General features: G+C 37.2%; 1 protein-coding gene across 3 annotated transcripts in view; it reads right to left on the reverse strand.

Annotated features, from left to right (window-relative positions):
• Nucleotides 1-27,232, reverse strand: part of rftn1b (raftlin, lipid raft linker 1b) — a 132,713-nt gene that overhangs the window by 21,570 nt on the left and 83,911 nt on the right. For 2 of the 3 annotated variants that reach the window (XR_008645870.2, XM_055211364.2), the window contains exons 6-8: nucleotides 24,050-24,253; nucleotides 10,359-10,480; nucleotides 159-262 (exon numbers count right to left, since the gene is read on the reverse strand). Coding sequence is in view for 2 of the 3 variants with exons in the window: in XM_055211364.2 (XP_055067339.2) it covers nucleotides 159-262; nucleotides 10,359-10,480; nucleotides 24,050-24,253 (430 nt within the window). In the remaining variant the exon portion in view is untranslated. The remainder of the gene's footprint in view (nucleotides 1-158; nucleotides 263-10,358; nucleotides 10,481-24,049; nucleotides 24,254-27,232) is intronic. The other variant, XM_055211365.2, reaches the window with a different exon arrangement.

A 27,232-nucleotide genomic window follows, 5' to 3' on the forward strand; every position in this document is an offset into this window, starting at 1 on the left:
TAATTCATTGGTTAACAACCTCAGTGCCCATGATATGTCCACCACCCCGAAAGGTTTATACGCTGTTGCTAAAAAATCAATTTCTCTGTGGAGAAAAATGAATGGGATTTCTACTCCGGCAACCTGAAATTATGCACAGAGGAATTTCAGCACAGTACCTGTTTGTCCTAATAATAGGTGTAGGCAGCACGCAAGTGAGTCTCCATCCGAATGAGGCCAGTGACTGCAACAGTGGAATATAGTCAGTCTTCACCTGTAAACCCTGAAAAACACAAACACACACACACTTCACTAAACTTCATGTATGCGTAATAGACCGAACAAAGAGAGAGAAGAACTCCAATGCCATTGAATTCAAAAAGATAAAAATCACAGTTTAATTTCCGCTTGTTGATATAAAAAGAGACATTGTATGCATGGATCATAAGAGCGTTTGCGTTATTTCGAGAATGCTGTTAATGTAACGGTGTTGTTTTGAGCTGTTAGAGGTTGTCCTGTGGTTTGTCTGTGCTCTCATTTCAGAAGGAGCACATACAGGATGTCAATGCGGTTTAACGGCACCTGTCCTCATGTCGCGTGTCAGTCACGCTCAAACAACCACCAGACAACACGCATACATTCATAATGATAACACCCTACATGATAATACTTGCCACAGGTTTTGGCACAGCCTCGCAAGTACATACTACTTTTAGATCTGAGTCACTCTAGGAAAGTTCACGGTTTAGTTTAACGTTATGATGACATCTACAAAGCTCAGCTGTTACAAAACCTAGTAGCCCATCGACTGTCTTAACCTTAAATCAAAGCATAAGGGTCCTATTTTAACAATCTAAGCACATGGTCTGAAGCGCATGCCACAGGTGCATTTAGGGTGTGTATGAATCCACTTTTGGTAGTTTTACGCTTAAAAAAAAAAACGGTCAGTGTGCCAGGTGCATGGTCCAAAAGGCGTCTCATTGAGCTGGCTTTAAGATACGGTCTTGGGCAATTTGTGGTTTTGTAAGTCAAAATGCACTAAACATCGGGAAGATCGTGATGTATATTTTCAGTAGCAATGTTTTTGTGTATTGAACAGTGGTGGAGAGTAGTGACGTATTTTTTACTTTACATTTTTTAGGTAAGCATTGTATCGTACTTGTTACACCACTACATTTTATATTACATTTAATTCAATACTATCTAGTACTTCTTAAGGGGCTGTTTACATGACAAAGTTTTTGACTAAGATGGGAAACTTTTGAAGTGTTTTTGCTGTTGGTTTACAAGACGACATAATAGGTCCTGAAAACGCAAACTTTTTTGCGGGTTTCAGAGTAAAAGCTTTTGCAAGCGACTGCGGTTTCGTTTCCGTGTAAATTATATACTGTAAATGCAAATCAGTGATGCCATGCGCATGCATACTTGCAGCTCTATGTGCAAGTACTTCACAACCGTAATAACAGTGGCAGCCTACAGTGTCATGTGTCACTTAAAGGAACACGCCCACATTTTGGGAATTTAGCTTATTTACCGTATCCCCCAGAGTTAGATAAGTCCATACATACCTTTCTCATCTCCATGCGTGCTGTTACTCAGTCTGACGCAGCCCCCGCTAGCTTAGCTTAGCACAAAGACTGGAAGTGAATGGCTCCCGCTAGCAAACTGCTCCCAAAAAGTGACAAAATAACGCGAACATTCACTTCCTGTCTATGTGCTAAGCTAAGCTAGCGGGGGCTGCGTCAGACCAAGTTACAGCACCCACGGAGATGAGAAAGGTATGTATGGACCTATCTTACTCTGGGCGTGTTCCTTTTATAGTCTAGGGTCACTTGTAGTAGTAAATCTACACCATCGAGTCGGAGGCGATGGTGTAGTGCAGTGTTTCTCAACCTTTTTGGAGTGTTGGACCCCCATAATATCTAAAACCAGCCTCATTGACCCCCTGCCCCTGTTCTCACCCACCATCCACTGTTCTCTTTCCAATCACAATGATTTTCACAGTTAAAAACTATGAATGCAATATAAGTGAATACAATTTAAGTAATTAATATTTTTTTAATGACTGGAAGCAAGAATTGCATCAAGCCATTTCATTTGATTGCATTTAAATGGCACAACACATTACACAATCAATCACAACAACATTGTCAATTCCAGATCAACGTTTTACTGCATCCTGTAAATTAAAACATCTATTAATGTCCACTCTGAGATTAATATTTTAACAACGTCCATTTGAAAATTACTTTCTTTTGTGAAATTTACACTTCTTTAATACTAACATTTTATTCTACTGCATTGAAATTACACAACACATATTTCATATACAACCAATTCTCTGGTACAACATTCTCTTAAATTAAGATGGTTAATTTTTAACATGTCCATCTGAATGTTATGTTACTTGAATCTTTTATTTAATGTGAAATTTGCAATTTGGCAAAAATAAACACGAGGTCATTTAAAACAATATGTAACAATTGTATTTCAATCTTAATTCTGGTTTTAGTAATACTAAAAATGTATTATACTCAATAAAACAAACAAATAATGGAAGATAATTGAAAATATATTTTTAAATGGTTTTACGGACCCCCTGCAATTACGCCACGGACCACTAGGGGTCAAAACCGCCGCCATCTTAGAACAGGGGTCTTGTCATAGGAAGTAGCTAGGTAAAGCAGCTATTTCTGCCTGTACTTCGAATTCATGGACGATGCCGGACTTTTGTGCTGTGTATGGATGTTACGACTACTAGCACTGTGCATTATAGTAAGAAAAAGTACATTTTCAAAATATGAAAACTTTTATTTTTTTCTGGACTCAATGCTAAATACATGTCTGACTGTTAAAACGAACCAAAAGAAAACCAAGAAAATCGCATTCATGACGATTTATGGTGATTTTATTTCCGTTACACCATTGCATACAATGACGCTGAGGCAGGGTTCCCCTGTTTCAAGATGGCGGCTCTATTTGACGCATTCGGTCCAATGAACTGCCATAGCCAAGGCGACATCTAGTGTACATATCTATGTAGAACGATGATGAAAACATGCACAGAGTTTAAAATGTTGTTGAATTTTATATATTTGGTAGGAGCACCACCTAGTGGATAATAGCAGAATTATAGATTACCGTAAAAACTCATCAGGGAAGCGTCATTGCCAGGGAAATGGTTTCTGTTACTTGACGACATAACTCGTCAATAGCGGGAAAAGAGTTAAACAAAACTGCTTGATGCTTTTTAATAGTTTGTATTTATCGCTCTGTAGAAGAATTCGTTTGTAAAACACTATTTAATGGCAATTTGTACGTATTTTACTAAGTGGCTAAATCTAATAATTGGTACAACCACATTCGTACATTTTTGTATGATTTTTCATTGACCCCTTTTACGTTGGGTTTATGGGTGGGGTTTCGTTTAATTCCTCATGTTTATCGTACATTTTTGCACGATTAACTTCGTACAAATTCATACGAATTAGCCAACGCGTAAAATATGTACGAATTCGTGTGAGATCAGGCTAGTATGTGCGCAGGTGTGTAGTGTATCTTTAGAAAGTAACATTACCATCTACTGACCTGGTATGCATAATACAGCGCTCTTAGTCAGAAACACATATCTTTGCGAAAATGCTGACATGCGTATGTGAAATCTTTCAAAACGCAAAGAAAAAGTTTTGTTTTTTACTGCATCATTGTCATGTAAACGTAGCCTAACTTTTACTGAGGTAAAAGTAAGTATTAGATTTTTAACGTAATAAACATGTATTTATGCATTTATATTTATGCAATGTAGTGAAGTAAAAGTTTTCCAAAGATAAACACATGAAAAAAGTACAGCTACTTGACAAATGTACTTAAAATATATTCACTATTGTATTGAATAATTATATTTATATATGAACGTTCCTTGGATTTGTTCACTTTGATTTTTTTTCTTGAGTTTGTCTAACATTTTCTATGAAGGATACAAACAATGCTACACGACTATGAGCTTGCTAGGTTTTGGAGAAGAGCCAGAGTCTAAGTTTAATCTTCTGTGAGGAATGCGTTTCAACACTCATCCATGTTATGAAGCCCTTTTGCCCAGATCAGTTGAATTGTTGTGGGTCGTGGGTTTGGCCCTCAGAGGCCTGAGGTTCTGTTGAAACGTTTTTGGGGTATTTGCATTGGCCAGGACCACAGCAACAGCCCTGAGGGGGTTCAGATATGTGATAAGAGGTTTTTGTTGGAAACGGTCCCGGTGGTCGACCCTGTAAATGGCATCCCAGACTCCAAATTAAAGCAGAAATGAGAAAATATGATCTGTTTAATGGTTTTGCATTGGATCTACACGTTGTTGAAACGCAGCATTTTTTTGCCATTGTCTTCAGTCAAAGAGTCTTTAGGAAAAACTTTACAATCAACATAAAATGGCGTTCGCCACATCAGTGGTGATGAATGCATTGATGAATGTAAACATGCATTTTCAAAACATTGTTCTGTTTGTAGATTTTCATCCAAAGCATCATTAAAAGCACATTAAAGCATTATTACGTCAAAACTATACTCAAGGCTGTTCTTAAAAGGTCTATTTTTGTACTTGTGCTGTTAAATAGCTCAGCTGTTAGATGAAAGCTGTTAACAATGTCAAGGTTAGGAAATTGAACACACGAATTGATCAAATGGTTACTGTAAGACCTTAAATGCACAGTCAAAGAAAGATTTCAAAGCAGATTTCCAGACTTTCATTCTCGAAACCTAAAAATAGTCCACTTGATTTTACACCTATATCACACTTCTCTTCTCTGGGTCTTCAGCACATCATATCTGTTAGAAATCCTTTGATATCCAGGCTATAAATAACCTCACAATCCGACACCAACTATCACTCAACAGACATTATAAAGTTACAAATACCCCTGGAAACATCCTCGGTGCAATTCATTTCAAAACTTGAGGTTATTTTTCTACTTGACGCCACATTCGCACGGACCGGCTGCCACGTTGTTCTTTGAATCTGTGGGACGCGTGTTTTTCTCACCTCTGCAGGAGCCATAAAGGTTACATCGCCAAAGGATGTGTTTTAATGGTCCATCTACCGTCTAGATATCACGCTGTTTCAATGACTACAGTGACCTTCAAACTTCACTTTCTGCTCCAGCGACATGCTAAATATATTATGCCAGAAAAACATTGTCTCTGTCTCGAAGGTGTGCTTTGGGTTCACACAGAAATGTAAATGTTGTCATCATTTATTTACTGTTATGTTGTTCCAGGGACCCACAGGGATCAGAGAGTTTTACTGTATTTTTGTCAAATTTGTGCATCCCCATCAATGAACTACTGTATTGCCAATGCCAACATCTGCAAAAGCACACCCACATGTCAATCAGCGGGAACCGAGGATGCTAAGTCACAGGCATCACTTCACGCGACAGCTTTGTTTTATATCAAGAATCAACAATGGCATCAAGGAAGAAGTGTGTTTTTGAATGTAAGCCAGCATTATGGAAACAATGGATATAGTTTGTTTATCCGGGGTAGCAGCGGAGTTTTGCATGTGTTTAATGCTGGATTTGTTGAAAAGTACCAACCGGGTCATGGATGCGCGAATGAGACGGAATCGCGTCTACCGCGCCGCGCTAAACGCCTCATTCGCGCCAGATGCGTGCAAGGCGTCTTTACATTGACTTAACATTGAAATCACTCGCACTTGACGCCTCTACCGCGGCTGGTGTAAACGCAGCATATCAGTGGCTAGCAGTAGTGGATGGTACTCATTGTTTATGACAACCAGATGTAGAAAACGCCCCCTAACGACCTCATCGAAAAAGACGAGCGACACACAGTGAGAAAGTCGCTGCTAGTCTGAATGCAGCTATACAGTTCCATATCACTACGCCAAGTTTAACTGAGATAAATGATTTTGGTTGATATATATGTGGTTAGTTCAAAAAAATCGAAAAAATGAATAAAATAATTAAAAAGAGAAAAATGGAATACGGTAAATAAACACTGATAATATAAAATTCATATGTAAATATTGAAGATGAATTAATATATAAGTATTGATAGGCTAAATTGTTCAGGTTTTTCTGATTACTGCAAGCACAAGTGCATGTTTTCTCTCTCTCTCTCTCTCTCTCTCAGGACAAAAACAGTCAAATGTCCTAAAATAAAACACCTGAACAATGTCTTATGGTGTCTTATGGTGTAATAACTTTGCTTTGCGTCATTGCCTCATTACCACCTCAGGTGTCCATTATTTTCGAATAATTCAACATCCAGTCATCAATTATTCCTTACATATAATTTCCTTTTTACAGAGCTATTAAAATAATATGCATGGCATAATTTAGATCAGTGGTCTCCAACATGGTGCCCGCACAGAGTCTGTGAGTTGCCCGCCAAAGCACATTTTATTAATAGCCTCAAATCATTTTTTTTTAATATTAGCTTGGCTACTTTTATGTATGTTAACAAAACATATCAACAAGTAAAACAAAAAAGGTTTTTAGAGTAGACTATATCAAAAAAGTAGCCATCCAGATTGTTTTATCCATTGTGGTAGCCCTTGCTCACAAAAAGGTTGGAGACCCCTGATTTAGATAGTTAAGTCTATTATAGACGTTTTTATATTTCCAAATGTAAGTGTAGTTAAAAACTAGTTTTATTTTCTCATGCGCAACATGCTCTTTTACTTTGAAACTTTGTTATGAGATCCATTATTGGCATCCCAATGCAACCATGTTAAGTTAATCTTATTTGACCTCTAATTGGGTTTCTGGTAACTGCTAACAAGATTTTTGCTGTGCGCTCCTAACAGTAACTTTATATAGCCGCCGTGCGGCACATGAACATCTCAAACTGGTGAACTTTGTGAAGTCTGACTCATCTCAGTCTTTTGAGAAACCCTTATCACCCATAGATCAACAAATCCGATCTGGCGTAATCCAAACATCTGAAGAGTTGCTTCACAAAAAAAACAGTGATTAAAGTTTAGGCTGAATAGACATTGGCATGCTTCAAAACAAGCGAAAAGAATTTGAGCCTGTGGTGCTTGCGTGGTGCGTAAGAAATTAGATAGACATGGATAATTTGGGACGGAAAGAAATCCAGACATTCACTTAAAAAAATAATTTTAAGAAAAAATGTTCTTAGTATTTTTGTCTTGTTTTCAGTAAAAATATCTAAAAATATCTAAAAATAAAGATGCTTTTTCTTGATGAGCAAAACCACCAAAGAAAATAAGTCTAGTTTTTAGACCAAAAATATCAAATTTAAGTGATTTTGTGCATAAAACAAGCAAAAAAAATCTGCCAATGGGATAAGCAAAAAATATTAAACATTTTTCTTTAACACTAAATTCAAGAAATTATTCAAGCCAAATTTGCTTACCCCATTGGCAGATTTATTTGCTTATTTTATGCACAAAATCACTTAAATTTGTTAATTTTGGTCTAAAAACTAGACTTATTTTCTTGGGTGGTTTTGCTCATCAAGAAAAAGTATCTTAATTTAAGAATTTTTAGATATTTTTACTGAAAACAAGACAAATATACTAAGACATTTTTTTCTTGAAAAACATATTTTTGCAGTGTTTACAGAAAACCATAATAAGATTGGACTAAACTTCACTGCAAAAAAAAAGGATTTCAAGAAAAAAATGTCTTTTGTATTTTTGTCTTGTTTTCAGTAAAAATTAAATTAAAATGCTTTTTCTTGATGAGCAAAACCACCCAAGAAAATAAGTTAGACCAAAAATATCAAATTTAAGTGATTTTGTGCATGAAACAAGCAAAGCAATCTGCCAATGGGGTAAGCAAAAAACTCACGTAAATTTGACATTTTTGGTCTAAAAACTTTACTTATTGTCTTGGGTTGTTTTGCTCATCAAGAAAAAACATCTTAATTTAAGAATTTTTAGATATTTTTACTGAAAACAATTTAGAAAATGTTTTCTTGAAAATCTTTTTTTGGAGTGTTTATATCGACTCTAGATGCGTAAATGAGATGAATACACTGCAAAAAAATTATTTTCAAGAAAAAATTTCTTTGTATTTTTGTCTTGTTTTCAGTAAAAATATCTAAAAAACATTTAAATGATGATGCTTTTTTGATGAGCAAAACGACCCAATAAAATAAGTCTAGTTTTTAGAACAAAAATATCAAATTTAATTGATTTTGTGCATAAAACAAGCAAAAAAATCTGCCAATGGGGTATGCAAATTTTTCTTCAATTTAGTGTTTAAGAAAAATGTTCAAGATTTTTTTGCTTACCACATTGGCAGATTTTTTTGCACAAAATCACTTAAATGTGATATTTTTGGTCTAAAAACTAGACTTATTTTCTTGGGTCATTTTGCTCATCAAGAATAAGCATCTTAATTTAAGAATTTTTTGATATTTTTACTAAAAAAACAAGACCAAAATACTAAAAATGTTTTTCTTGAAAATCATTTTTTGCAGTGTAGGTTTTAGCAGCTGCCAGACATTAGTATACTGACTTACAAATTGTTCCTAAAATAGGATGCAAGGATAAAACGTACTGTATGTCATCTGCATGTTCATTTCCATCTCATTGCACAGTGCGGAAAAAGTCTTTGTGCAGGTAAAATGGCATAAACTTTTTAGAAACACCACTTTTGTCATCACCCGTGGTTGCACAGACCATTACCATGTCAGCATAACATGATGTGCACGCCAAAAACAAAGCACAGTTTAGCCTTCTCTTTCATGCATGTTGCAGTATTGCGAGTATACCGAGTCTTTTTAAACTATTCCACCCTCTTATTAATGCGAGTAGCTCGATGTCAGTGTAATAAAAGGTGGTTAAAGCAGTTTTCACCCTCAGTGCATCAAAACTAATAAGTCTTACTGGCGAGTAAATCTTCAGAGATTATCCCTTAAGGAAATTTAAAATGGAAACTTGTTTTTTGTGTTGTTGTGGTTCAAGGGCTGCGCCCCGGTGCCTGAGAGTCCTCATTGCATTACATTGCATCCAAGGTTACACTCGTATTGATTTTTTGTACGACAGGAATAGAGCTCTCACTCAATTTGACTCGTATTGAACAGACATGTCTCGGTTACCCGGAACAGGCGCTTAGGACATCTGTGCATACGCTTAAACATTTACGTATACATCGTTTTGTCTGGGAGCGCTAACTAAATAAATAAATGTCATGCATTAAGAGAAACAATGTATAATGTACATCATCATAAATAACCTTTATGATGGCGCTATATTAAAAGGCACTTTACAGAGGACCATCAGTAACTGATTGACGCTATGAGAGAAACATGATTTATGAGGCATGCAAAATAAACACGCAGGCCGGCTGAAGACAGAAATATCAGTGAGAGAATATGAGACAATGATTGATGGCCAGAGTCAGACGTATCAATTCAAAACGTCTCCATGCGTTCATGAAAAGATCCTTCTGTCCAATGAACCTACGCGTAGATGTATCTTTCCGATGTTTGGTACATACATCAACGTGGCCTTCAAGTATATTGCTACTGAACAGTATTTACAAATCACAGCCGCGCTGAACTCTGGGAAATGTCAAGCCGACTTCAATTTGAATGCAGGCCGTCAGCCTGAATAATGTTGGACAGAAACACCGGCAGAGAGAGAAACCTGTCACAGCTCGGTAAAAAAAAGAGAGAGCGAGAGAGCTGAGCGAGGTGTGGGATTATAAAATAAAACTCAAAACTCGATTAGGTTGATAGCATCAGTACACAGAGCTAACACAACACTGACCACTTCTCAAACACATATAAGCTCAAGTGAGACCAAACTGAGAGGAATCAATGCTGAAGTGACCAACATCTGATGTTAACAAGTGAGGCTTAGACTTTCTGTGCCGCTGGATCCATTACTGTCAATCAAACAGTCGTCCTGATGTGCAGTGGGATTTGCTGGGATGTTTCTTTGTGAGTTTGGCAATAAACTTCACAAAAATGCTGTGCAGTTTTGTCTAACGTTTTTTACAGGTATGTAGTGGTATAGTTGGCGCTGAGTTGTTTATGACTTGCGTCTCATTTAAAGGAACAGTATGTAAGAAATGTATATCAATTAATCATAAAATGGCCCTGATATGTCACTAGACATGAAGAAATCATTTTCATTTCAAATACTTTTATCACTGACAACAGTGGTCCGGCCAGGATATTGTCATTTAAAAAGCAGAGTTGCAGCCCTCAACTGATGTTTATGTTGTCATGTTGTGTATTGGCCACCAGTTGTGTGATTGCAGTACCAGTTTTAGCCACAAGTTTTGTTATTGCCATACCAGTTTTGGCCACAATCCTACATACTGTTCCTTTAAATTGAGGCTTATACATTAAAGGTCTGTTGGATTGTGTTGTTATGTGTGTTGTCTTACATCAATGACCGTCCACTGTTCCACCACAATAGCGTCGTACCCGGTGGTTGCGTTTATGTCACCCTCCACGCCCTCCTGAAACACGAACACGCTGTCCACCGTCCTCCTGCTGAGTTGATCTGCTAAAAAACAAAAATGGCAGACAATTATTATTTCTTACCTGAAAGTAAGACATTTGAAGTTATAGTTGGGCAAAAGAAAGGCTACATGCCTGAAACAATTGTTTTGGCATTACATATTTTGATAAAATGTGTGACCCAGTGAAATTCAAGATAAGTCTCATGGTCTAACGATGAGATATGAAACTGGACCGCAAAACCAGTCTTAAGTAGCATGGGTATATTTGAAGAGTTTCGTTGCAAAATTAGATAAATCCATTTTTTAACATTTTTGTCTATGAAGGTTTAAATCAAAACAAACCAACTGCAGTTGCGTTGAAATTAATTGGAATGCACAACCAAAAAACGAGATTTCTGAACAATTAAAAAAACGGTGGTTATCTCGTTTTGCAACGAAACTCTTCATTTGTAGCAAAAGCAAAAAAACATTGTATGGGGCTAAATTATCGATTTTTAATGCCAAAAATCATTAGGATATTAGTAAAGATTATGAATGATGTGAATTTCCTACTGTAAATATATCAAAAATATATTTATCATCAGTAATGTGTGTTGCTAAGGACTTCATCTGGACAGCTTCAAAAGTGATTTTTTCAATATCTTTTATCGTTTTTTGCACCCTCAGATTCCAGACTTTCAAATAGTTGTATTTCAGCTACATATTGTCCTATTCTAACCATACACAAATTGAAAACTTTTTTTTGTTAAACTTTCAGATGATGTATGAATCTCAATTGAAAAAAAGACCCTTATGATTGGTTTTGTGGTCCAGGGTCACATACGGACCCAGTCAGTTAAATCCAAGCTAAGGTCTCATTATATATACATAGATGGTAGATGGTAATGTTGGCTCTTGTTCATATGTTCATATATGTCAAAATTAATTTATACTGACTTACAAGTCCCCCTGACTAGAAGTCATAGGACCAGCCAAACTATGAAAAAAGTGCTACTTATAGTCCGAAAAATACGCTATATATTTGAACACAGGACCTTTTATGTTGCTAAAGCAATGCTCTAGCTCAGTGGTTTTCAAACTGGGGGCTGGGGCCCCCAGGGGGGCCGCGAGATGGTGCCAGGGGGGCCCCAGTTTTATGACATTTTATGAAATACATTTATTTATCATGAAATCTGTGTAATTACACCTAAAAAAAATAAGGCTACTAACCAAAAGCAATACTTTTTGTATAATTAAATGTTTTTTTTTCTTAAAATGTTGAGTTTTAGAGCATTTTTTGTCACAAATTTTCTTTGGGGGGCCGCGAAGAAATGCACTGTTTACAAGGGGGGCCGCACGCTGAAAAAGTTTCACTCAGTCAATATTAAAGATATCAAGGTTATATTCTCACTCAATGTTCTTTACATTATGTAGGACGATTTTATGTAGAAAACAGTAAATCTCAAAAAATGACTTAAAGTCGCAATAAAATTGAAATGAAAAACTATATTTTTTTAATATTGTGGTATTATTAACAAATTACTTATCTGTGAGCTTCATTGTTTTTAAAACATTTTTGTGTGTGCTCTTAATCTTTAATCTGCAAAAAAAAAAAAAAATGCAAATCTCCTCCCCTCCTCAAAACGATTTCACTTCCGGTCATAAGTATGGCATGTGGGCGGGGTCCGAGAGAAGATCGCAGCGATTAGCAATTAGCAACACGACCCAACTTCAATTCAATTCAATTTTATTTATATAGCGCTTTTCACAATAGTTAATTGTTTCAAAGCAGCTTTACATTAATAGAAGCAGTGAAAAGCACAGAAAAACGACAGATAGCACAACATAATACACGATAGCATAAGCAGTTAAATTTGCTGCAGCCATGACTAATGTAACGTCTAGAAGTTAAGCCCAAGAAGGCTGCCTCCCCGGGTTAAAAAAACCCCTAGGAGAAAAAAACCCAGGCTTTTTAGCCGGGGAAATAAAAAAAAGTCCTAGGAGGAAAAACCCTTGGGATATATATATATATATATATATATATATATATATATATATATATATATATATATATATATATACACACATATAAACGGATAAGGAGATTAAGGGGGTTCTGCCGGTGAACATTGGTCAGGCATCAGCTGGGCATCACATTGAAGGACGGCACGTAGATCAGAGGTGTGCCGACTTTCACATTTACCGGAACTGGGTCTGTTCGATCCAATCAGATCTCGATGGACAAATTCAAATCCAGTCCTGCCTTATTTCATCTCAAAAGCCGTTTTATTCGGATATACGTCACCACGGGGAAAATAAGGCAATTGCTAATTCCGTTTCATGGCGACTTCAATATGGGTCACATATTTTATTAGCATTGTGTAAAGTTATGTATTATTTTGACATTTTGGTAAAACCTAAAAAGAATCTCTTTCTTTCTATATTAACATGATGTTGAGTACATAAGGATAAAAAGGTCCATTTTGTACCCTACCGCTGATGTAGCTTCAAGATTTAACTAAGCTTTTACTTTAAGACCAGCAAAACATCAAAAGAGAGACGCTGTATTGTTGGGGGAGTATTGGGTGCTAAATATATAAATACAGAAAGAAGAAGATATTTGGAAGATGACATGTGGATTATTTGAAATATTTAAAAGTGATGGACACAAGACAGAGATTAATGAATAACTAGCCTAATTAACCAAGAAATCTAGAACATTCCTGCTGATGAAATAAAAAAACCCATCTCTTTTAGATGTTAGAGCTGCACATTTTAATGGACCCGGCGTCACCGTTCGCCCCATGAGGTATTTGCACTTGGCCCTGTTTTACCCTGAACTACATTCATGCTATAGGATAATAAGCTCTGTTGAGTATTGAAGACGAAAGCGCTGGTGTCTCGCATCCCGTGTTATTTCTGTGTCCTCTCTCAGCCCAAAAGCTTCCTTATTACCCCTCCTCTATTTACACACTAATGCTGTTTGTGTTGCCCCCGTCGAGTCTGGGAGACACTCCAGATTACATTACGGGGTGCGGAGGGGCGGGCGAACGTGGGCCGAGGGGGATTTCTAGGCGGGGAGAGGGTGGCCGTCACCGTCGCCTGCGTTCTTCCATCAAAAAAAAAACCTATTTAAGGCTGCACTTACTCAATTGAAGACATCTCACCGGTCTTTCAAGCAGGGCCATTGTTCTGTCCACCATACATCAGATGTTCCCACTTGGGAGCGTAATTGGAAAAGTCCACTCGGGAGATTGCCTCAGTAGGGCACGTCGTCTGGACGGATATGTGAGGTCTCAGGTGAGAGAGCTGTCTTTTACAGACACGCCAAATGTCCTGTTGGCCTTGTGAGGGGTCACTCATGAACATTGACAGGAGAGACGGAGAGCGAGACTGACCGTTTAATGGAGTTCAACTGCTGAATATGTGAAGTTAGTCTGACTGGGTCAGTCGTGACTGATAGCGTTTAGCTTTAAACGTGTCGGACCGGGCTGCTAATGCTTCAGACAGCTTATTTATATTTTACAGCGCGGGGTGAAAATAGGCCATGATGTGGGATTAGTGGATGTGTTAAATGTCAATCAGACAAGTTTTTGAATTAAGAAAACATTGAATGACTTATTTAATGTATAAAATTTCTGTGTATCACTATGGATTGCAAAAATAATGACAATCAAGTAGCTTTTGGTAACTGTTAAGCCAGAAGCTGACATGACAAACAGAGCCATGTTGCTTTTCGGCAACCATTTAATTTCTAACAATGTGATCTTTTTTTAGTCATGAACACTGACAGACGTACACTGCAAAAAGTGATTTTCAAGCAAAACAATTCTTAGTGTTTTTGTTTTGTTTTCAGTAAAAATATCTAAAAATTCTGTAATTAAGATGCTTTTTCTTGATTAGCAAAATAGACCAAAAATATCAAATTTAATTTTTTTTTTTTTGCATAAAACAACCAAAAAAAAATCTGATTTTTTCTTGAATTTAGTGTTTAAGAAAAATGTTCAAGATTTTTTTGCTTTCCCCATTGGCAGATTTTTTTGGTTGTTTTATGCACAAAATCACTATTTTGATATTTTTGGTCTAAAAACTAGACTTATTTTCTTGGGTCGTTTTGCTCATCAAGAAAAAGCATCTTAATTTAAGAATTTTTTGATATTTTTACTGAAACCAAGACAAAAATACTAAGAACATTTTTTCTTGAAAATCATTTTTTGCAGTGTAACTTTGTGCTAGAAGATCAAACATACTGGATATAACAAGATTGTGCACTGCTGTTACTATGAATAGTACAATGCAACGCTCAATATGGGTGCTTTGGTGACGGAAGTCCGGCCTTCCGGTTCAAAGAACCAATCGTCTATCAATAAAACTGATGACTCTCTGGGGGAGGGGCTCTGTAGTCACGCACATAGTAGCTGAAACGAAGGTGTTTTCAGCGCAATTTGTGCTTAAGAAACAAACGCTATGGTACAGTTGATGTCAGGTTTAATTGTTGATCAGAAATCTGTTGTAAAATTGTGCAAACACGGCTGGACATTTGCGCAACTCTCTTAAAGGGTTCGATTCCCAGGCAAAATGAAAAAAAGATAAAGAGTTTGGTTTCAAAACGTGATAAATGCCATTTAAAAAAAAATTACTGCCAAAATCAGTGTTGTATCAGGTCAGTATTAAAAAGTAAATTATTAATTTTACGCAAAATCCGATATCCGCTGTGTTATGCTGTCATCTTTTCTAATTTTTTCCGAACCGCGACAAACGCCAGTCCTGCTTCTCTGCAGAATGCAATAAATCCACTCAACCAATCAGAGCGCACCATTCCAAGCATTGTAAACAATGATGGCGGTGCTTTGAAAACACACAGAATCCTAGTTTTTCTCACCTACAAACAAACAAACAAAAACAAAATAGTAATTTTGATGGCATTGATAAACCTGTGGTGGTTTTCTGTTGTGGGGAAGAAACATAATAGTGCAAAGTCGGCAACACCAAAGCTCCAAAAGTATCAAAAATATTTATTATTTAAAACTAGTGCATGGCATGAAGGTTACGTTTTGAGCACGCATTTACACATTAGACACATTGTCGCCAAGAGGTTTAAATGAAGACTTTGAAACGTAACCTTCATGCCATGCACTAGTTTTAAATAATAAATATTTTTGATACTTTTGGAGCTTTGGTGTTGCCAACTTTGCATTGCTACACTATTACATTTTTTTGTTGAGCACCCAATTTAGATTGATGTGCGTGCTTTAGCCTGCTTATTGGGGAAGAAATGTAAACCAACAAAATCTAATGATTTAGGTGAGAGCCACTCGGACGAAGGAAAAATGCCGGCTGTTGCTTGTTCTCACACGACTGCATCAAGCTTCTGTCATGTTAACACATTGACCCCAGAGGATCTTATGAAAAACTTTACATTATTTTACTCAAAGTCAACGAAAATCGAGCAGGACCAAAACATTTTACAGCTGATCGCTGTCAAAAAAGTTCAACATTGACATCTCAAGTATAACCGCAGCAATGACAGTGTTCTTAATATGACAAAGTAAGTGTTTTGATTAATGCCATTAATGTTTATTTTTTTTAATCAGTGTATACCAGTGTATACAACTAAATGAATATAACATGGCAAAGATGAATACACATTTATACAAAAAAAACGTATCATGGATTTATTGCATTTTGCGGAAAAAATAATCCGTTTTTATAATAAATATTTGAAAATCAAATTATGAATTTGAATTTTTAATGTTATTATAACCTAAAGATGCTATGTGAAAGTTTGTAACAGAACATTTTCTTTCTTGGTATAGAAAACACATTTTTACCCAAATTAGTCAAAATGGACTTATTGCATTTTGGAACCAAACTCTTCAGATATACTTTGACTGCACTTTAAGTTGTTTGGATGAAAGTGTTTGCCAAATGCTTAAATGAAAATAAAATCAAGAAATGTGTATTAGAAAACTAAATAAGGTTTTCATGTTGACTTAAAAATAGACACACTTCACATTTAACTCTTTCCCTGCCATTGACGGGTTATCTCGTCAATTAAGAGAAAACACTTCCCTGCCAATGACGCTTTCCTTATGGGTTTTTACGGTAATCTGCAATTCCACTATTATCCACTAGATTACCCAATATATAAAGCAAAAACAAATTTTTCATAATTTAACCATGATAACCATTCTGAATCAGATCTCTAACAAAATTCCTTTTAAAAAAATGCTATTATTTCAGCTTTTTGCTCAAAATTTGTTTTATTTGAAGAAACCTACCCATATTTAAGAGGTTATAAAAAAGTTTTTCCCCCCGTTTTGTTTGTTTGAAAGCAGAAGGTCTGTTGTTTCTTTTGATATATTTGTATGTTTAAAACGAGATAACCACCGTTTTTTTAATTGTTCAGAAATCTCGTTTTTTGGTTGTGCATTCCAATTAATTTCAATGCAACTGCAGTTGGTTTGTTTTGATTTAAACCTTCATAACTTAAAAAATACTGCTTAGTAGCACCATAAAACAAAATAATAACATGATAACATAATAATAAACATGTTTTGACAGAAATGTAAAAAAATGGATTTATCTCGTTTTGCAACAAAACTCTTCATTTATAGAAGGAAATTTTCCTGGAATGCATTTTGTGAAACTTGTGTGAAAATCACAAAAAATGGCGGTGAATGAGTTAAGTAATGATTTGATATTGTATGTGTCTAGTCAATTGCTGCTGTCTCTTGTGGACCTGATTTTATTAATACTCTCATCCTTTTGTGTATTAGAAATGCAACAGCTGAGGTATCTCCCAAATTCTTTTCACAGCGAGATAATACCTTATTGGAAATTCATGCGCTGCCTTTAAGGGATCTGAATATAGGCAGAACGGCATGAATAGTCAGGTGCGTAAATGTCACACAGATGTGAGCGCATGTTATTTTCTCTGGGGGCAGGGGGGTTTTGTCTGGTGCTGAAGTCATACAAAAGAAACGTTTTAGTCAACATTGTTGCTTGCAGGTTTGAAACCTGAAGCTGTGATGAGCGTGTGGAGGGATGCGTATGAATCTTTAAATGTGAAATTATTGATGCCGGCCTTATAATTTAAAATTCAGCATTGACTGATGGGTGGCACTCACATCAACGGCACACCCATGGCATTAAATAATGACTCCCACATCCCGCTTTTCCTCACCATGGAAACCAGAGGTCTGTAATAGGGGCGAGGGTGAAGGAAAGATTCTTGTTAAAGGCCGTTCTCCTGGACAACTTCAATGTCACTGAAATGGAGGCAGACGAGGTCACGGGCGAGGTGTAAAAGTAAATCATTGGAGCATAACGCCACACCAACAGCATTAAAAAAGAGCAAAATCCATCAAGAGACTCTGAGCCTCCATCAAACCCCCATCCAGCCCTGGATCGGTGGATAAACTCATATCTGCTACCCGGAGGGCAGATTCGGATGGTGAAGAATAGCGGGTCGCGCCCCCTCCTGATCTCATGAGACTATCTTTCTGATCCTCTGTCAAATAGAGAGGCAAACCTGTCAAGAACAAATCCAGGTCATATTTCGTCCCAAAAAGGAGGAAATTTGAAGTTACAGAAAGAAAGCTTATAGGATCATTAAAATTTGTTTGTATTGATGCATTATTTTCAGAACAAAATATCAAGCACATAATATCCTCAAATTATTATGTTAATGAACAAATTTAATTTACAGTACATTATGTTGTCTGATTAACAATATATAATTTCAGTTGTGATACATTTATACAATATTGTATGCATTTTTAATGTCTTATTACTGTATATTGCAGATTATAATGATCGTAATGTAATTTAACCATTAAACTGTATTAAAGTAATACGATTGAATGTGAAATAAAAAACTTAATGGTCCTCAATAAAGTCTTCATTTTCTTATGCTTAATAGAAGGCCTTTATTATTTCTTATTTTATTTGATTCTTGTTGAAATATGACCTTGACTTGTTTTTGTGAGAGTTGGGTCGAGATCTGTTATGCATGTGAGAGTTCATCCTCACGTATTACAGACGTGTGGATGTTTACAGCGAGAACACACTGTGTGAGCACATCACCATGGAGTTCTCATTATGCATTCGCAGACCAGACTCAAAGAGAGGCTAAATTTGGAGAGATCTGGACCATGTGCTCACAGGGCTGATAATGAATGCGACTCCAGTCTTTCATGTAATCAGACGCTTATGAAAAGTCTACATGCTGCTGGTGCTTTGATATCACATTGTTCCCAGAATCCACAGGGCGTCTCGCATCGCGCCTTCCACCTCCTGTAACACGGCTCTCACTTCCTGTTCGTTCTGTTTGCGCGTGTTGTTGGCATGAGCACTGTCATTTATCTTTCTACACTTCTAGAGTTGTAAAAAAACATATTCTCCTGTTTTTTACTTTAGTTACAGCTCAAGTTGTATAAGTTAGTTAGTTGATAAGGCATCAGTATTAACAAATGGCTAACCTTGAGTTTTCAACTAATTTTGCATCATTTATGTTCCAATATTTGATGCTAAATTCACTTTCGGACCTACGCTTTCTGCTCTTTGTGTACATACTCTATTGACCTGTTAACCGTAGCAACTAAATAGCAACAAACTGCAATCCACTCCTAACACTTTAGCAATCACATAGTGATGCCCTAGCAACCAGCATTAACACATTAGCAATTGCAAGATATCACATTACAAAACACCTTAGCAATCACATAGCAAATGCTTTAGCAACCAGCTAGAATACCCTAGCAACTCCATGGCAATATACTTCACCTTAGCAATCACATAGTGATGCCCTAGCAACCAGCTAGAATACCCTAGCAACTCCATGGCAATATACTTCACCTTAGCAATCATATAGAGTGTTCTAGGTGGTTGCTAAAGCATTCGCTAACACCTTGCAGGGCAGCATACTACACCTTAGCAATCACCTAGTGATGCCTTAGCAACCAGCTATCATGCCCTAACAAGTCCATGCCAATATACTTCACCTTAGCAATCACACAGTGAATGCTTTAGTAACCAGCTAGAACACCCTAACAACTGCAGGGCAGCATACTACACCTTAGCAATCACCTAGTGATGCCTTAGCAATCAGCTATCACATAGCGATGCCCTAGCAACCAGCTAGAATACCCTAGCAACTCCACTGCAACATACTACACCTTAGCAATCACATAGCGAATGCATTAGCAACCAGCTAGAACACCCTAACAACTGCAGGGCAGCATACTAGACCTTAGCAAATACCTAGTGATGCTTAGCAACCGGCTACACCTTCGCAATCACTCAGAACACTTTAACAATCACATAGTGATCCCCTAGCAACCAGCTACCCTACTGAAAAATCCGGCTAAGACCAGCGTGGGCTGGTGAGCTGGTTTTAGCTGGTCCCCAGCTTGGTTTTAGCTGGTTTTGCTGGTGTAGGAAGCTGGTTTTGCTGGTGTAGCAAGCTGGTCTAGCTGTGTTTTGGTCACATTTTAAGCTGGTCTAGCTGGACTTAGCTGGTCATGCTGGAATACCAGCTGGCCCACCAGCATGACCAGCTTTGTCAGGGAGCTGGGAGGACCAGCGTTAACCACCTTAAACCAGCTAAACCCAGCTAGGGCCAGCTACCAGCTTATGCTGGTTTTAGCTGGATTTTTCAGTAGGGTAGAATACCCTAGCAACTCCATGGCAATACTTCACCTTAGCAATCACATAGCGAGTGCTTTAGCAACCAGATAGAACACCCTAACAACTCCAGGGCAGCACACTACACCTTAGCAATCCCCTGGTGATGCTTAGCAACCAGCTACACCTTCGCAATTACTCAGAACACTTTAACAATCACATAGCGATGCCCTAGCAACCAGCTAGAATACACTATCAACTCCATGGCAATATACATCACCTTAGCAATCACAAAGTGATGCCCTAGCAACCAGCCAAACCCCCTTGCAACTGCATGGCAACATATCACAATGCACTCAGAACACCTTAGCAATTACACAGCGATGCCTTAGCACCCAACTAAATCACCCTAGTAAATTCAAAACAATCAGTTTAAATCCATTCAGAACACCCTAGCAACAACCTGGAACCATGGCCATGCATCAACTCAGATTTATATGAGTTCAGATTTGCTTGTGCTCAGATTATTTCAGGACAACTTGCCCCTGTTGAATTGCACCAAACTTGGCAGTGAGTTTACATAGTTTACGGGGGAATCATTACTGAAAATTAATAAACTAATCAGAGTCCTGGGTTTTGCATCATTGCCACGAGAAGATCCAAAGAGCTCTAAATGATGACAAATACCCCTGCTTTCCCAATGTCCCTCGTGTTATAACCCCACCACACAAAAACCTATATGAGGTTTGCTATCAGAAACATGAAGCTTAACTGGAGTCACCAGAGCATTTCCAACCGAGCGATGAGATCCTGTGTGTAAATCTCTCGGCTGCACGCTGAATTGCATTCGGTAAATACTTCACGTGCACCAGAGCGAGCGAAACCCCGCAAGCTATTTTAATAGGATGCTTAATTACTGAGACAGAAAGTAAATAAAGGGAGAAAACACATCAAACTAATTACATTTTCAACATTTTGATCCATGTGTTGGAGGTGATGTGATCTTTGTGCTTCTGAATCTTCTCACACATAAAATAAAATATATGCCACTATGGCCGCAATTGTAAATTTGGGTTTAATGCTGTCACTCTTTTTGTTTTTTCCCAGCATTCTGCAGTAATGAAAGAAATTTATATTATTAGATAATTTGTTAAAATATAAGTTAGTCGTCGATCAATTTTGCGTTTATAAGTCATCTCATACAATAGCATCCAAACACAGCCCAGACGTCTAGGCTAAAACATGACAAAACTTGGGCTGTCAGTGAAAATAAATAAATGAAATAAAATAAAATAAATGAAAGTAAATCATTGTAGTCACTGTTGACAGTCATTACATGATGGAATATTAGAGATCTCACAAGTTATTTTGGCAAAAAAAACAACAAAAAAAACAATATATAATCAAATTCAAGTTTAATTTGGCTAGAAGTGGCTCACTCATAGCTGGACAATATCGCGTTTATAGTTAAACTAGATGATGAAATGACGGCTATTACTTGCTGGGTAGCTATACATTTTCCTATTACACAATATTTTTTTATTGAAGCAATCTACACTTTTTTAGAAAAACGTTATTTTATAAGATAATGTTTTATGCTACGTAAACACCAAACGCGGGGCATCGCGTTACGCGCTCTACTAGATTACTCGCGGGATTTAGCTTCGTGTCATGCGATTTTTTCACTCGAGTTGAATATTTTCAATTTGGGTGAAGACGCGTTTGAGGGAAATAGCGTGTGTTTTCGCGGCAAATGCTTTGCTCTTATCACGTCATTCACCCCACGCGAGGACGCGTCTGATCGCGTCTTTGCATTGACTTTGTATGTAATCTACTCGCGCAAATCATTGAACTCGCTTTTGGTGTGTATGCCCCATTAGACAGAGATTTATATTTTGCTGTGGTCTATCAATACCAGGTGGAGTTTTGAACAAATGTAAAATGACTTCAGTATAATTTCACTTTGAACATAAGTAGCGCATTGTTACTTTTGACCCTGTCAGCCATCGAAAGTAACACAACAAGATAGATTTTTGTGTTACACTTGTTTTTAGTAAATGTACATGACTATGACCTTGTTAATATGTAACTGCAAACATATTTTGTTGTTTGTCTTTGCAAAACATTATTATATAAAATTTTTATTTTAAATTCCAGTTTCATCAAATGTTTCAAATTAACCCGACAGTACAAACTTAAATTATTGAGAGTAAAACATATTTTCAACAGTATGAATACTATGAAAATTAAATTAGCATAATATAAATTTTCAACATAATGCAACAGTATTAGCAGCGGGACAAAAGTAACAAGTGTTAAACCGAATTTACTTTTATTTTGAAAAACTTTGAGAAGTCAAACTTCAGGATTTGTTAGAGCACTAAACATCATGTAGATGGATCAGTACTGTAACACATGAAACCAGAAACACAATGCGTTATAAGAAAAAAATAACCACTTTAGGAATTTACTTAAAGGGGGGGTTTAAGCATTCTGACTTATTAACACAGTTATAGAGGTGTTTCCTCATGCTAAACGTAGGCAAAGTGTCAAACCCGCAGTTGGGCGTGTTTCAGAGTATTTCTGTGCCGAATGCACTTCGCCAGGGTTCGTACAAGTTTTGGCTAGTTTTTTTCGATTACAGTTCTAACTGACGTTTCAGGGGTTTTCGATACATATCACTTCTTTATATGGGCTTCCGCCGGAAAACTTCCCCCGGAAAACCCCGCCCAGCCATCAGTCAGCGGGAGACGCTAGAGCTTGCTAACAGCTTATCACGCCACTCAGCTTTGTTTAATTTCAAAAGTCAACAATGGCACGAAAGAAGAAGTGTGTTTTTGGATGTAAGGAGAAGACATCCAGCCTTATGGAAACAATGAATATAGTTTATTATCCGGATTAGCAGCGGAGTTTTGCGTGTGTGTTTGATGCGGTGGATTTTCAGAACCGGGTCATGACGAGTTACACGTGGTAAGTAAGACTTCTGTCTTATGTTGGAAATAGTCGCGTGCATATTATATAAATGACACGAACATGTAGTGAATCATAAGTTAAAACAGTGTTGTATCGTGTTGCATGACTCGTACTCGCTCCTCCTGCGGTAGTAACTCCTCCTTCTTCATTTTTTCGTACGTTATCAGAAAGATTCGGTAAAGCTAATCTTTCTTTTATAAATCTGATTAAACTAAAGACTCTTCAGAGATATAAAGGATATCATACTACTCTATAGGTACTCCAGATTAACATCAGAAATGCAGAAACAGCGTGTGTTACGTGAGCTTTAACATGGTCGAAAACAGCTTTCTGGACCTACACGCGCAAAACGGTGACGAAATAAAGCACTATTTGTTAGCTCTGTCAAGGGTTGCGTGCTTAAGATGCTGTCATAGTTTGAAATACAAATGTAATCAAGGCACGGAGAAAATCGCTTTGTTACTTTCGCAAGCCTTACTATTCTCCACTACTTATCCCCCAACACTGAACTGTACTTTTTGACGAAGGAAACACAAAATCATAAACAAAAGTCTGTCATTCTGAAGCAACCAAAACAGTAGAGAAAATCATTAAGATTCGTTAAGTTTCAAAACATTAATTTCAAGGTACAGTGTGTAGATTGTAGCGGCATCTAGCAGTGAGATTGTGAATTGCAACCAAGGGCTCAGTCCACCATTAACCGAAACGCATTAGCTGCTACAGGACAAACATGTTGTTGTCTAAGACAAAATGCAGTAGTGATAAAACGCGCTCTGTACAGCAGTTTGTCCATTTAGGACTACTGTAGAAACATGGCGGCACAAAATGGCGACTTCTATGTAAGGGGTCCTGTGGTGTATGTAGATACAACGGCTTATTCCAAGCTAATAAACACATAACAGTTCATTATGTAAGGTCTTTATACACCACTGATAATATAGTAATGTATATTTTATATTGCATTTCTGTCATTAAATCCATCTAAAAGTTACACACTGCACCTTTAAGCTTGAAAAGTATCAGGCCAAACTCACCATTGTCATTGGTCAGTTGAAAGTATCCATCCACAAGTAAAGCCCCGCTGTTGAAATGTTGGGTCATGTGGTCAAGCCAGTTTGCCTCTAAAGTGCAAATACCGTCACCGAGCGGCTGGACCCAGAGAGGAACTTTAACAGTGTAGTACTTGAACTGACCCTCACGGCGACCAGGATAATTAAACAATCCAAAGAGCTCAGCTCCTGTGGACACATAAGAAACTCATCAATAAAAATACAAGTAAGGCTCATTTTCTGATATTTCTATTAAAGATTTCCTTGCTAAAAATGCATGTGCATATTTAGGCTCTGTTGCGAAATGTAGTGTGCCACGCAGGTGACGTTTTAAGGCGTTCACAGGGATCTTTCAAATAAAAAGGTTATTTTAAAATGAAGCAGCGTTGTTATGCACCATACAATAGGCGTTGTTATTAAGCCACCTTTTGAAATACTTTCTTCTGGCCAGATTCTAAAACAGAATTATATATATATATACTACAGGGATATCCCATAATGCATTGTGTTGAACTGGATGAAAAAATGTATGGGATTTAGATATGAGAAAATAGCTCAGTTATATATGACCCTGGACCTCAAAACCAGTCTTACCCAGAGTTGCACGGGTATATTTGTAGCAAATGCCAACAAAACATTGTATGGGTCAAAATTACAGAGTTTTCTTTTATGCCTACTGGAAATATATAAAAAATGTATTTATCATTAGTAATATGTGTTGCTAAGGACTTTATTTGGACATCTTTAAAGATTATTTTTTTGCATCCTCAGATTTTCAAATCGCTTTATATTGGACAAATATGGTCATATCCTAACAAACAATATCAGTGGAAAGTTTATTCAACTTTCAAATGATGAATTAATCTAAATTTCAAAAAATTTACCCTTATGCCTGGTTTTGTCCAGGGTCATATACTGTATATATAATTTATTCCCAACAAAAGAAAACATGACTATAGAGTATAGGTGTTCCCAGTTTGTTTAAAGGTCCTTTAAAAAAAATCCAGATAATTTACTCACCACCACGTCATCCAAAATGTTGATGTCTTTCTTTGTTCAGTTGAGAAGAAATTATGTTTTTTGAGGAAAACATTTCAGGATTTTTCTCATTTTAATGGACTTTAATGGACCCCAACCCGCAACAGATTCAATGCAGCCCAAACTTGCAGTTTCAATAGAGTTTCAAAGGACTCTAAACGATCCCAAACGAGGCACAAGGGTCTTATCTAGCAAAACGATTGTCATTTTTGACAAGAAAAAAAAAGCACTTTGTTTTAAACCACAACTTCTCGTCTATCTTCGGTCATGTGGCGCGCCAGTGCGACCTCACCTAATTGTGTAATGCCGTGAAAAGGTCACGTGTTACATATGTGAAATGCACATTTGTGGACCATTTTAAACAATAAACTGACACAAAGACATTAATTAGTATCATTCAACATACAACAACGTCGAAATGGTCCTCTTTCTCCACACTTGTAAACACTGGGGAGTAGTTTCGATACGTCATCTGTGACCTCTTAACGTGATGACGTATAGCGTGAAGTCGCACTGGAGGAAGATGAGAAGTTGTGGTTTAAAAGTGCATATTTTTTATTTTTCTTGCCAAAATTGACAATCGTTTCAGTACATAATACCCTTATGCCTCATTTGGGATTGTTTAGAGTCCTTTGAAACTCAAGTTTAAACTGCATTAAATCTGTTACGTGTTGGCGTCCATTAAAGTCCATTAAAATTAGAAAAATCCTGAAATGTTTTCCTCAAAAAACATAATTTCTTCTCGTCTGAACAGAGAAAGACAACATTTTGGATGAAATGGTGGTTAGTAAATTATCTGAATTTTTTTAAGAAAATAGACTAATCCTTTAAAAAAACAGCATGGCTTTGAGGTACTTTAATCTAGTACAGCCAAAATTAGCACTAAGCAGGGTAATTTTATTTATTGTGTTACAGTCACTGTCTGTTGATTATTGCTCTCTGAAGTGTGTGTTTCTTTACTGTTGTTCTTCACACTTTATTCATTAGCTTGTAGTTTGTCTTAATTGCTAATTAGCTTGTGTCCTGCTCTTGTAATGAGGGAAATTATCTAATACAGTTGGCAATCTTGAGCGAGTGTTTGCGACCATCGTTTCTCACCGGAACAGCCTCGCTCTCGGGAGAACTGACCATCCGTTCTAAACGAGATTACGTTTAGTAGAAAAACAAAATAGCACTTAAATCTGCCGCACGGAGAAGAGGAGCTCACCTAATGGATTACGATAATGTAAGATGAATTTGTTTGTGTGCCCGACTTGGCCCCATAAAGTTGTCCTATTCAGATCTATATTAGAACTAATGGGAAATTGACCGAAAAGATAAATATGGATGCACTTTTGTTTTGGCAGCGATCATTTAGCTCGTGGCTGACTGCATTGAGTCATTAGGAGTCTCTGACAGGACCGGGCAGAGTAAATGAGAGAGCGCTTTCTAAAGCACAAAACAAACTTTCAGCAAGAATAAATCATTGTCGGATAACTTGAGGTGGCTGTGCAACAGGTGCTTCTGTACATTATAAATAATCTTCCACTTTATTAATGAATTATTTCTATTTCATTTATGGACCTTTTTGCCAATTTAATAGATAAGGACAGTGGGAGGTGGGACAGGTAATGATGCATGCCATATAGGTAGGAACATGCATGTCCAAAAGCTTTTCTATGGCTTTTAAGGGGGGGGGGGGGGGGTGTTAACTTATTAATGATTGGTTTCCTCATGCTAAACAAATGCAAAGTGTCAAAAAAACAGTAGGACGTGTTACCGAATATTTCTGTGACGAAGTTTTGAGGGTCCAGATGACGTATCAGGGTTAAGCCATGCGTATAATTTATTTTCTGGGCGCTTCCCCTGGAAAAGCACGCCCACACATCAATCAGCGTCACAGACATCACTTCACGCGACAGTTTTGTTTTATAGAGACAGAGCGCAGTTATGCAAATTTGAAAAACACGGGGGGGGGGAGGGATCCAACCGTCTCCATTGACTTTGCATAGCGAGAGACCGCCTCCTTGTCATTTCTGGCTTATAACAAAAAAACGAATAATGCCTAAAAGCTGCTGTGTGACAATATGTACAGCAAACAAGCCAAAGAACCCAGAAATAAGTTTTTATAAGCTGTCGAGCCGTAAAACC

Source organism: Misgurnus anguillicaudatus, chromosome 10, assembly GCF_027580225.2.
Source record: "Misgurnus anguillicaudatus chromosome 10, ASM2758022v2, whole genome shotgun sequence".
Lineage (NCBI taxonomy): Eukaryota > Metazoa > Chordata > Actinopteri > Cypriniformes > Cobitidae > Misgurnus > Misgurnus anguillicaudatus.